This window comes from Oncorhynchus tshawytscha, linkage group LG13 (assembly GCF_018296145.1).
Source record: "Oncorhynchus tshawytscha isolate Ot180627B linkage group LG13, Otsh_v2.0, whole genome shotgun sequence".
Lineage (NCBI taxonomy): Eukaryota > Metazoa > Chordata > Actinopteri > Salmoniformes > Salmonidae > Oncorhynchus > Oncorhynchus tshawytscha.
In genome coordinates this window covers 90326451-90339402 of record NC_056441.1, presented here as the reverse complement: position 1 = coordinate 90339402, position 12952 = coordinate 90326451, and the positions used below count along the sequence as shown (strand labels likewise).

The window sequence follows — 12952 nt, the reverse complement described above, 5'->3', positions numbered from 1 at the left end:
CAACCATTCTGCTGTGCCCTGCCTGTTCAATTGACTACTGTGGTAGGTTAACCACACTGCTAACCCTAACCTTAACCACACTGCTAACCCTGCCTTAACCACACTACTAACCCTAACCTAGGTAACCACCATTCTGCTAACCTTAACCTGTTCAATTGACTAACCCTAACCTAGGTAACCAACCATTCTGCTGTGCCTAACCTGTTCAACCACAGTGCTGTGGTAACCTTAACCATAATCTGCTGTGCACGTTTCATTTTCCTACATTTTTGGATATTGTCAATTGACTATGTGGCTGTGGTAGGTAGTGACAACCATTCTGCTGTGCTTCGGTGCCTGTTCAATTGACTATGTGGCTGTGGTAGGTAGTGACAACCATTCTGCTGTGCTTCGGTGCCTGTTCAATTGACTATGTGGCTGTGGTAGGTAGTGACAACCATTCTGCTGTGCTTCGGTGCCTGTTCAATTGACTATGTGGCTGTGGTAGGTAGTGACAACCATTCTGCTGTGCTTCGGTGCCTGTTCAATTGACTATGTGGCTGTGGTAGGTAGTGACAACCATTCTGCTGTGCTTCGGTGCCTGTTCAATTGACTATGTCAATTGACTATGTGGCTGTGGTAGGTAGTGACAACCATTCTGCTGTGCTTCGGTGCCTGTTCAATTGACTATGTGGCTGTGGTAGGTAGTGACAACCATTCTGCTGTGCTTCGGTGCCTGTTCAATTGACTATGTGGCTGTGGTAGGTAGTGACAACCATTCTGCTGTGCTTCGGTGCCTGTTCAATTGACTATGTGGCTGTGGTAGGTAGTGACAACCATTCTGCTGTGCTTCGTGCCTGTTCAATTGACTATGTGGCTGTGGTAGGTAGTGACAACCATTCTGCTGTGCTTCGGTGCCTGTTCAATTGACTATGTGGCTGTGGTAGGTAGTGACAACCATTCTGCTGTGCTTCGGTGCCTGTTCAATTGACTATGTGGCTGTGGTAGGTAGTGACAACCATTCTGCTGTGCTTCGGTGCCTGTTCAATTGACTATGTGGCTGTGGTAGGTAGTGACAACCATTCTGCTGTGCTTCGGTGCCTGTTCAATTGACTATGTGGCTGTGGTAGGTAGTGACAACCATTCTGCTGTGCTTCGGTGCCTGTTCAATTGACTATGTGGCTGTGGTAGGTAGTGACAACCATTCTGCTGTGCTTCGGTGCCTGTTCAATTGACTATGTGGCTGTGGTAGGTAGTGACAACCATTCTGCTGTGCTTCGGGGCCTGTTCAATTGACTATGTGGCTGTGGTAGGTAGTGACAACCATTCTGCTGTGCTTCGGTGCCTGTTCAATTGACTATGTGGCTGTGGTAGGTAGTGACAACCATTCTGCTGTGCTTCGGTGCCTGTTCAATTGACTATGTGGCTGTGGTAGGTAGTGACAACCATTCTGCTGTGCTTCGGGGCCTGTTTAATTGACTATGTGGCTGTGGTAGGTAGTGACAACCATTCTGCTGTGCTTCGGTGCCTGTTCAATTGACTATGTGGCTGTGGTAGGTAGTGACAACCATTCTGCTGTGCTTCGGTGCCTGTTCAATTGACTATGTGGCTGTGGTAGGTAGTGACAACCATTCTGCTGTGCTTCGGTGCCTGTTCAATTGACTATGTGGCTGTTGTGGGTAGTGACAACCATTCTGCTGTGCTTCGGTGCCTGTTCAATTGACTATGTGGCTGTGGTGGGTAGTGACAACCATTCTGCTGTTCTTCGGTGCCTGTTCAATTGACTATGTGGCTGTGGTAGGTAGTGACAACCATTCTGCTGTGCTTCGGTGCCTGTTCAATTGACTATGTGGCTGTGGTAGGTAGTGACAACCATTCTGCTGTGCTTCGGTGCCTGTTCAATTGACTATGTGGCTGTGGTAGGTAATGACAACCATTCTGCTGTGCTTCGGTGCCTGTTCAATTGACTATGTGGCTGTGGTAGGTAGTGACAACCATTCTGCTGTGCTTCGGTGCCTGTTTATGGTACGATCTAAATAAGGCGTGTCCCTGTCAAAATGTAATGCGATTTCAAGCTTTAGCCTCTAGATGGCTGTAAATGTACAGTTATTAAACCAGAGATTACTGGTAGGCCAGTTATATAAAACAAGTGTTGGGTGGAGCTGTAGGTAATAAGAAAGAGACGCGGTGGAATATTAAACCTGTGACCCGCTAGCTGCCATCTAATACACGGACCACTGACAGGGCCTTGCAGAAAATGAACCCTAATCTCGGCAACATTGTCTTTTGACGCCCTTTGTCTTGAGACATATATGAATGTAAATCACATGGTTAAGAAGAACTCGGTCATAGTGTTGGATATCGACAACAAAAAACTGTTGTGATCCATTCCATCAACTTCCTGTTTCGTGTTCCTGTTTCGTGTTACGAAATAAGCAGTGAAGAAAGGGTGTGATGTTGAGTTTGGATCCTCACAGACTTGATTGGAAACGAACCAAGTTGGAACATTATGGCGAGCGTCACTGAGGGTTCATCTATGGATCTAGATCCTACAAATGCGTATGAAAATGTGACAGTCAACCAGCAGGACAACAGAGACAGCTCAGGATTAGCTCAGCACTCAAGCAGAAGAGTCTACAGATTAATTGCTGTGGGTTTTGGGTCGCTGTGTGTCCTACAAGTCCTTCTTAACGTCTCCCTGCGTTTAGTCGACAACCTGAGCGGAGCGAGAGACCAGTTGGCCTGTGAGAAAGACGTCCGCAAGATATGTCCCCAAGACTGGATAATACAGTCCGGCTGCAGTTGTTACTTCATCTCCCTTGACACTAAAAACTGGACTGAGAGTAGACAGGACTGTCTGGACAGAGGAGCAGAACTAGTGATCATAAACAGCAGAGTGGAACAAGTTTTCATCAAAACATTGGGCCACAGTACCTGGATCGGTCTGACTGACAGGGAAGTTGAGGGAACCTGGAGATGGGTGGACGGGACACCACTGACCACAAGTTATTGGACTACAACCAGCGAACCGAATGGAGGAACTGAAGAGAACTGTGCTGAGATTATCGGCATTCACAATGACCCGGTATTGGCCTGGAATGATCTACCATGTTACTATGAACAACGTTGGATCTGTGAGAGGTCGTTGGATCTGTGAGAGGTTGTTGGATCTGTGATAGGTCGTTGGTTCTGTGAGAGGTCGTTGGTTCTGTGAGAGGTCGTTGGTTCTGTGAGAGGTTGTTGGATCTGTGATAGGTCGTTGGATCTGTGAGAGGTCGTTGGATCTGTGAGAGTTTGTTGGATCTGTGAGAGGTTGTTGGATCTGTGATAGGTCGTTGGTTCTGTGATAGGTCGTTGGATCTGTGATAGGCCGTTGGTTCTGTGAGAGGTCGTTGGTTCTGTGAGAGGTCGTTGGTTCTATGAGATTCAGCCCTAACATGTCCCTAACACCTACAATAGTATCCACGTCCATTCCAGAACCCACCAAAAAACATTATTTTAAGCAAGTAAGGCAAGTCACAATTTAATTTATAAACGTAACGGTTTTTCTCTCTCTTTTGACTCCTTTCTCACAGGTTCTGGCATTGTCCCCCCCCATGCTCATGTAACACATGTTGTATAATGACCCAGAGTCTGAATAGTTCCATGAAAATCCTAATCAATCCTATATGTTAAAGCACTTCCAAGACCTTTATATGGTCACTGATAGTGTTTTATAATGGTCTCCCAACATTATATTGTGATATGTATGCATTTCAGTCATTTATGAACTTATCTGTGTATTTGTGAACACTGTACTGTACATTTTACTCAGGGGCACAACTTTCACTGGGAACAGGGGGGGACATGTCCCCCCACCCAGTTTTAATCATTGGAATGTGATATAAAACGAGGCAACGGTGTGCTTTAGGACCATGCAGACGCCTCCGAGCGGTCTGGTAGGCTGTTTGGAGTGTTGATCCAACTGAATAAAACAATTTAAAACATTTTTTTATTATTTTTTTTTAGTTATGCCCCTCCCACTTCTAAAACCAAAGTTGCGCCCCTGATTTTACTACATGTCAGTCATTGGGCTAGCATGGCTATTCATGCCCCCTTTTCGTTGTTCATTTGTACTTTACATAGGATGTGGTGCATTAGGGCAGCACAACATTTGTTTTTGGAAGTTGTTATTGTAATTATCAGCTATGTCATGTGTTTTTGTAAAGATATTTTGACAATATTTTACTGTTCTTAAGAGCACATCATGTACTGTAATGTACTTAACACCTGGCTGTAATTAAGAACCTTGACTGGCTGAGGCCTACAGGTTACTGGATATTTACATTTAAAACTGTACATTATTGTTATTGGCCCCTGTCTACATTCACCTCTTTGGCTCGTTTACATTCACTAGTGAATGACTCCCCTCTGGTGATGTTTGGGATGTGTAGTTCTGGAGTGTAGAGAACAAGTTGTACTGATGTGGATTAGAACAAACGACCCAACCATCTAGATACAGTGTTGGATGAGAACAAACGACCCAACCATCTAGATACAGTGTTGGATTAGAACAAACAACCCAACCATCTAGATACAGTGTTTGATTAGAACAAACAACCCAACCATCTAGATACAGTGTTGGATTAGAACAAACGACCCAACCATCTCGATACAATGGTGGATGAGAACAAACAACCCAACCATCTAGATACAGTGTTTGATTAGAACAAACAACCCAACCATCTAGATACAGTGTTGGATTAGAACAAACAACCCAACCATCTAGATACAGTGGTGGATGAGAACAAACAACCTCACCATCTAAATACAGTGTTGGATGAGAACAAACAACCCAACCATCTAGAACAAAGAACAAACAACCTCACCATCTAAATACAGTGTTGGACAAACAACACCATCTAGATACAGTGTTGGATGAGAACTCTAGATACAGTGTTGGATGAGAACAAACAACCCAACCATCTAGATACAGTGTTGGATGAGAACAAACAACCTCACCATCTAGATACAATGTTGGATGAGAACAAACAACCTCACCATCTAGATACAGTGTTGGATGAGAACAACAACCCAACCATCTAGATACAGTGTTGGATGAGAACAAACAACCCAACCATCTAGATACAGTGTTGGATGAGAACAAACAACCTCACCATCTAAATACAGTGTTGGATGAGAACAAACAACCCAACCATCTAGATACAGTGTTGGATGAGAACAAACAACCTCACCATCTAGATACAGTGTTGGATTAGAACAAACAACCCAACCATCTAGATACAGTGTTGGATGAGAACAAACAACCCAACCATCTAGATACAGTGTTGGATGAGAACAAACAACCTCACCATCTAGATACAGTGTTGGATGAGAACAAACAACCTCACCATCTAGATACAATGGCGACAACATATTATATTATTATTATTGTATTATTACATTTGTGTATGTTTTGTTATCAACGTATCACTTTCCAGGTTAAATGTCTCTTTGGACAAAGTGAAGTGTGTGGCTTTCACGTTTTCCAACTTTTACTTGCTTGCACCTTGAATAAAAAAAAAAACATGCAAAATGAACGTGGTTGAAAACACTCTTTTTTTCACTCCATGTTTCAAATGAAAGTATGTGAAGTGGGTGGATTTCCAGACTAAATGAAACATGACATCTTTTCTTCGACTGCCGTGTGTTCCAGACTTTACACCCACGTCCAATGAACTCTCTAACTTACCATCCATCAATTCCCTCCGTCACCTGGGCTCGTTGATATTAGATCCATAAAGCATATTCTGACTGTTTCACGTAAATCTTTTTTTTTAAACTCAAAACGGCCTCCCGAGTGTCGCAGCGGTCTAAGTCACTGCATCGCAGCGCTTGAGGGGTCCACTACAAACCTGGGTTCAATCCCAGGCTGTGTCACAAGCGGTTAGGGGAGGCTGGGATTTCCTTGTTCCATCGCCGCTCTAGTGACTCCTTGTGGCGGGCCAGGCGTCTGTACGCTGATTCAGGTCACCATGGTGTTACTTTGGTGTTTTCCTTCATTCCTACTTTAGTAAGTAATGCATCTTTTTAATGAAATATCTAAGAAACTAAACTGGTAGACATATTTTTAGCTGTCCAAGCTTCTTTCACTTGATGTTTTGAATCATATTTAATAATTTCTGACAAAGTATTTAAGTATTAGACCTCTCACTAAAAGCTTCAATCATACAAAAGTTATATTTAAATCCAAACTGGTTCTGTTGCAGAATAGTAAGAATGTCTCACCCCGTGTTCAAGAATGGCCTTTTCCCCCTTTTACTCAGATTACAACCTCTCACTTTCAGTTATTTGAAAATGAAATCATCTCCATAATATCGTTATTTTTTAAAACAAGCCATAGAAAGTTGGTTGCAATTTCAGGTTAATCCACCAGGAAAGACAGAACAAATGTTACCACAAATATTATGGTTAAACTCAAATATACTAATTGATAAAAAAAATATATATATTTTGTTTGTAAAAGGTATAATCTTTGTAAATGATATTATAAATAGGAGTGGTGGAGTTGTAACACACGCAGCTAACAAGAATATGTGGACATGTCTGTTCTACTCAAAATTACAACCAACTAATTGCAGCACTACCGTAACAATAGAAGAACCAAGTGGAAGTGGGAGAAGGAACTCGTCTGTCGGCATTAAAGACCAAAATTGGCTAAAGAAAATTGTGATGAATAAAAAAGTTGAATTGAAGGACCAAAAAATATACGTCTCTGCAATATAGATGGATTAAAATACAGGGCCTTCAGAAAGTATTCAGACCCCTTGACTTTTTACACATTTTGTTACGTTACAGCCTTCTTCTACAATGTTTTATTTTTTAAATCCCTCATCAATTTAATCCCCCATAAAGACAAAGCAAAAACAGATTTTAGAAAGGTTTGCAAATTTAAAAAAATAAAAATGAAATATGACATTTACATAAGTATTCAGACCCTTTACTCAGTACTTTGTTGAAGCACCTTTGGCAGCGATTACAGCCTCGAGTCTTCTTGGGTATGACGCTACAAGCTTGGCACATCTGTATTTTGGAGAGTTTCTCCCATTCTTCTCTGCAGATCCTCTCAAGCTCTGTCAGGTTGGATGGGGAGCGTCGCTGCACAGTTATTTTCTGGTCTCTCCAAAAATGTTAGAATGGGTTCAAGTCCGGACTCTGGCTGGGCCACTCAAGAACATTCAGAGACCACTCCTGCGTTGTCTTGGCTGTGTGCTTGGGTCGTTGTCCTGTTGTAAGGTGAACCCCTGGAGCAGGTTTTCCTCAAGGATCTCTCTGTACTTTGCTCTTTTCATCTTTCTTGACTAGTCTCGCAGTCCCTGTCGCTGAAAAATATCCCGACAGCATGATGCTGCCACCACCCTGCTTCACCGTAAGAGATGCTGCCACCACCCTGCTTCACCGTAAGAGATGCTGCCACCACCCTGCTTCACCGTAAGGGTGGTGCCACCACCCTGCTTCACCGTAGGGATGGTGCCACCACCCTGCTTCACCATAGGGATGGTGCCACCACCCTCCTTCACCGTAAGGGTGGTGCCAGGTTTCCTCCAGACATGACACTTGGCATGCAGGCCAAAGTTTTCAATCTTGGTTTCATCAGACCAGAGAATTTTGTTTCTCATGGTCTGAGAGTCCTTTAGATGCCTTTTGGCAAATTCAAAGTGGGCTGTCATGTGCTTTTTACTGAGGAATGGCTTCTGGGAAAATGTTTTATTTAATCCATTTTAGAATGGATTAGGCTGTAATGTAACAAAATGTGGAAAAAGGGGAGCTGAAGGATGGGACTGGGTGGTGATCAGAGATAGATGGGAGGGGTTGAGGGTAGCTGAAGGACTGGATGGTGATCAGAGATAGATGGGAGGGGTTGAGGGTAGCTGAAGGATTGCACTGAATGGTGATCAGAGATAGATGGGAGGGGTTGAGGGTAGCTGAAGGACTGGATGGTGATCAGAGATAGATGGGAGGGGTTGAGGGTAGCTGAAGGATGAGACTGGGTGGTGATCAGAGATAGATGGGATAGGTTGAGGGTAGCTGAAGGATGGGACTGGGTGGTGATCAGAGATAGATGGGATAGGTTGAGGGTAGCTGAAGGATGGGACTGGATGGTGTTCAGAGATAGATGGGAGGGGTTGAGGGTAGCTGAAGGATGGGACTGGATGGTGTTCAGAGATAGATGGGAGGGGTTTAGGGTAGCTGAAGAATGGGACTGGGTGGTGTTCAGAGATAGATGGGAGGGGTTGAGGGTAGCTGAAGAATCGGACTGGGTGGTGTTCAGAGATAGATGGGAGGGGTTGAGGGGAGCTGAAGAATCTGACTGGGTGGTGATCAGAGATAGATGGGAGGGGTTGAGGGTAGCTGAAGGATGGGACTGGATGGTGATCAGAGATAGATGGGAGGGGTTGAGGGGAGCTGAAGGACTGGATGGTGTTCAGAGATAGATGGGAGGGGTTGAGGGTAGCTGAAGGACTGGATGGTGATCAGAGATAGATGGGAGGGGTTGAGGGGAGCTGAAGGATGGGACTGGGTGGTGATCAGAGATAGATGGGAGGGGTTGAGGGGAGCTGAAGGACTGGATGGTGATCAGAGATAGATGGGAGGGGTTGAGGGAGCTGAAGGATGGGACTGGGTGGTGATCTGAGATAGATGGGAGGGGTTGAGGGTAGCTGAAGGATGGGACTGGATGGTGTTCAGAGATAGATGGGATAGGTTGAGGGAGCTGAAGGATGGGACTGGATGGTGATCAGAGATAGATGGGAGGGGTTGAGGGTAGCTGAAGGATGGGACTGGATGGTGTTCAGAGATAGATGGGATAGGTTGAGGGTAGCTGAAGGATGGGACTGGGTGGTGATCAGAGATAGATGGGAGGGGTTTAGGGTAGCTGAAGAATGGGACTGGGTGGTGTTCAGAGATAGATGGGATAGGTTGAGGGGAGCTGAAGGACTGGATGGTGATCAGAGATAGATGGGAGGGGTTGAGGGAGCTGAAGGACTGGATGGTGTTCAGAGATAGATGGGAGGGGTTGAGGGGAGCTGAAGGACTGGATGGTGATCAGAGATAGATGGGAGGGGTTGAGGGGAGCTGAAGAATCGGACTAAAAACAAACAAAAGATAACTAATGTAAAATATACTGTGTCCGTAAAATGTTTAGTATGTATTATTTATGAGCTGGAAGTAGAAGCCTAAGAGTTGTCCCAATTAAGGGATTGTATCTGCCCCATGCATAGTGCAAACTGTAAAGTTGACTGGAGTAGGAATAATGGTGTGAGGCTGTTTTTCATGGTTCGGGCCCCTTAGTTCCAGTGAAGGGAAATCTTAACTCTACAGCATACAATGACATTCTAGATGATTCTGTGCTTCCAACTGGGTGGCAACTTTGTGGCCCTTTCCTGTTTCAGCATGACAAAGCCTCTGTGCACAAAGCGAGGTCCATACAGAAATGGTTTGTTGAGTTCAGTGTGGAAGAACTTGACTGGCCTGCACAGAGCCCTGACCTCAACCCCATCGAACACCTTTGGGATGAATTGGAATACCGACTGTGAGCCAGGCCTAATCGCCCAACATCAGTGTTCCCGACCTCACTAATGCTCTTGTGGCTGAATGGAAGCAAGTCCCCACAGCAATGTTCCAACATCTAGTGGAAAGCCTTCCCAGAAGAGTGGAGGCTGTTATAGCAGCAATGTTCCAACATCTAGTGGAAAGCCTTCCCAGAAGAGTGGAGGCTGTTATAGCAGCAATGTTCCAACATCTAGTGTAAAGCCTTCCCAGAAGAGTGGAGGCTGTTATAGAAGCAAAGGGGGGACCAACTAATGCCCATGATTTTGGAATTAGATGTTGGACAGGATACTTTTGGTCATGTAGTGTATGTCTTGAGCTTTATGAGGTCACAAGTAAAACACTATTCCATTGAGTCACATTAGATTACAGAGAGAGAAAGAGAGACACAGAGAGAGAGAGAGAGAGAGAGAGAGAGAGAGGGGTGGAGAGAGAGGAACTCCTGACTTATTAAAAAGAGGGAACACAGAGAGACAGAGCAAAGAGAGATATCAATGAGAGACAGAGGTAGAAAGGTAGAGAGTGAGGGAGAGAGATAGGGGGAGAGAGAGAAAGGGAGAGAGGGGGAAGAGAGACAAAGGAAAAGAGTGAGGGAGAGAGAAAGGGGGAGAGAGAAAAGGAGGGGGAGAGAAAGGAGAAAGGGAGAGAGGGGGAAGAAGAGAAAGAAAGGGAGAGAGGAAAGGGGAGAATTGGAGAGAGGGGGAGAGAGAGAAAGGAAAGAGTGAGGGAGAGAGAAAGGGGAGAGAGAAAAGGAGGGGGAGAGAGAGAAAGGGAGAGAGGGGGAAGAGAGAGAAAGGGAGAGTGAGAAAGGGAGAGGGGGAGAGAGAATGGGAGAGAGGGGGAAGAGAGAGAAAGGGAGAAGGGGGAGAAAGGGAGAGGGTGGAGAGAGAAATGAGAGAGGGGGAAAGAGAGAGAAAGGGGGAGAGGGGGAGAGAAAGAGAAAGGGAGAGAGGAGGGACGGGAGAGAGGGGGGAGAGAGAGAGAAAGGGAGAGAGAGAGAAAGGGAGAGAGGAGGGACGGGAGAGGGGGAGAGAGGAGAGAAATCATCTAGGGTTTAGGGGTATAGTACTATCATCCAGGGTTCATTGGTAGGGTACCATCATCCAGGGTTCATGGGTAGGGTACCATCATCTAGGGTTCATGGGTAGGGTACCATCATCTAGGGTTCATGGGTAGGGTACCATCATCTAGGGTTCATGGGTAGGGTACCATCATCCAGGGTTCAGGGGTAGGGTACCATCATCTAGGGTTCATGGGTTAGGGTACCATCATCTAGGGTTCATGGGTAGGGTACCATCATCTAGGGTTCATGGGTAGGGTACCATCATCTAGGGTTCATGGGTAGGGTACCATCATCTAGGGTTCATGGGTAGGGTACCATCATCCAGGGTTCAGGGGTAGGGTACCATCATCTAGGGTTCAGGGGTAGGGTACCATCATCCAGGGTTCAGGGGTAGGGTACCATCATCTAGGGTTCATGGGTAGGGTACCATCATCCAGGGTTCATGGGTAGGGTACCATCATCATCCAGGGTTCATGGGTAGGGTACCATCATCCAGGGTTCATGGGTAGGGTACCATCATCCAGGGGTAGGGTACCATCATCCAGGGTTCATGGGTAGGGTACCATCATCCAGGGGTAGGGTACCATCATCCAGGGTTCATGGGTAGGGTACCATCATCCAGGGTTCAGGGGTAGGGTACCATCATCCAGGGGTAGGGTACCATCATCCAGGGTTCATGGGTAGGGTACCATCATCCAGGGTTCATGGGTAGGGTACCATCATCCAGGGTTCAGGGGTAGGGTACCATCATCCAGGGTTCAGGGGTAGGGTACCATCATCCAGGGTCATGGGTAGGGTACCATCATCTAGGGTTCAGGGGTAGGGTACCATCATCCAGGGTTCATGGGTAGGGTACCATCATCTAGGGTTCAGGGGTAGGGTACCATCATCCAGGGTTCATGGGTAGGGTACCATCATCCAGGGTTCAGGGGTAGGGTACCATCATCTCAAATCTCTGAAACTGGAAACACTTATCTCCCTCACTAGCTTTAAGCAACAACTGTCAGAGCAGCTCACAGATTACTGCACCTGTACATAGCCCACCTATAATTTAGCCCAAACAACTACCTCTTTCCCAACTGTATTTAATTTATTTATTTATTTTGCTCCTTTGCACCCCATTATTTTTATTTCTACTTTGCACATTCTTCCATTGCAAAACTACCATTCCAGTGTTTTACTTACTATATTGTATTTACTTTGCCACCATGGCCTTTTTTGCCTTTACCTCCCTTCTCACCTAATTTGCTCACATCGTATATAGACTTGTTTATACTGTATTATTGACTGTATGTTTGTTTTACTCCATGTGTAACTCTGTGTCGTTGTATGTGTCGAACTGCTTTACTTTATCTTGGCCAGGTCGCAATTGTAAATGAGAACTTGTTCTCAACTTGCCTACCTGGTTAAATAAAGGTAAATAAATAAATAAATCTAGGGTTCATGGGTAGGGTAATCATCCAGGGTTCAGGGGTAGTGTACCATCATCTAGGGTTCATGGGTAGGGTACCATCATCTAGGGTTCATGGGTAGGGTACCATCATCTAGGGTTCATGGGTTAGGTACCATCATCCAGGGTTGAGGGTAGGGTACCATCATCCAGGGTTCATGGGTAGGGTACCATCATCTAGGGTTCATGGGTAGGGTACCATCATCCAGGGTTCAGGGGTAGGGTACCATCATCCAGGGTTCAGGGGTAGGGTACCATCATCTAGGGTTCAGGGGTAGGGTACCATCATCCAGGGTTCAGGGGTAGGGTACCATCATCCAGGGTTCAGGGGTAGGGTACCATCATCCAGGGTTCAGGGGTAGGGTACCATCATCCAGTTGTTGTGGTTTAACCTTGCTCAAGAGCAGAACAGCAGATTTCACCACCTAGTCAGTTCAGGGATTTCAACCATTGACTTTCCGGTTACTTGCCCAACGCTCTTAACTGCTAGACTACCAGCCTCCCAATATACAGTTTATCCAAGTATACGAACGGAGTCATTGTCATTTCAAGAGTAGTATATCTATTCAAAACAACCTGAGGGCGCAATCCTCTCCGTTTTATAGTGAGCAGGGTGTTTAGGAATGTGAAGCTAGCAGTGAAGATTTAGTAACCTGATCAAAGAAATATGGACTGACTGAACACTGGAGGTCAGGGGTTATATCTCATCAATAAACCTTCCTCTACTGCTGCTGCCTGTTACCTTCTAATGTGTGATCATGGAAGCATCCCAAATGGCACCCTATTCCCTATATAGTACACTACTTTAGAATGGCACCCTATTCCCTATATAGTACACTACCCTAGAATGGCACCCTATTCCCTATATAGTA

The 12952-nt window shown here is 45.5% G+C and overlaps 1 protein-coding gene across 1 annotated transcript; it reads left to right on the top strand.

Moving 5' to 3' along the window:
- Positions 1 to 1954: 1954 nt before the first annotated feature.
- LOC112237753 (CD209 antigen-like protein C) lies at positions 1955 to 3871 on the top strand. The gene has a single exon (XM_042296518.1). The coding sequence runs from the start codon at positions 2489 to 2491 to the stop codon at positions 3134 to 3136; it is 648 nt and encodes a 215-aa protein (XP_042152452.1). The 5' UTR covers positions 1955 to 2488; the 3' UTR covers positions 3137 to 3871.
- The last annotated feature ends 9081 nt before the right edge of the window (positions 3872 to 12952 follow it).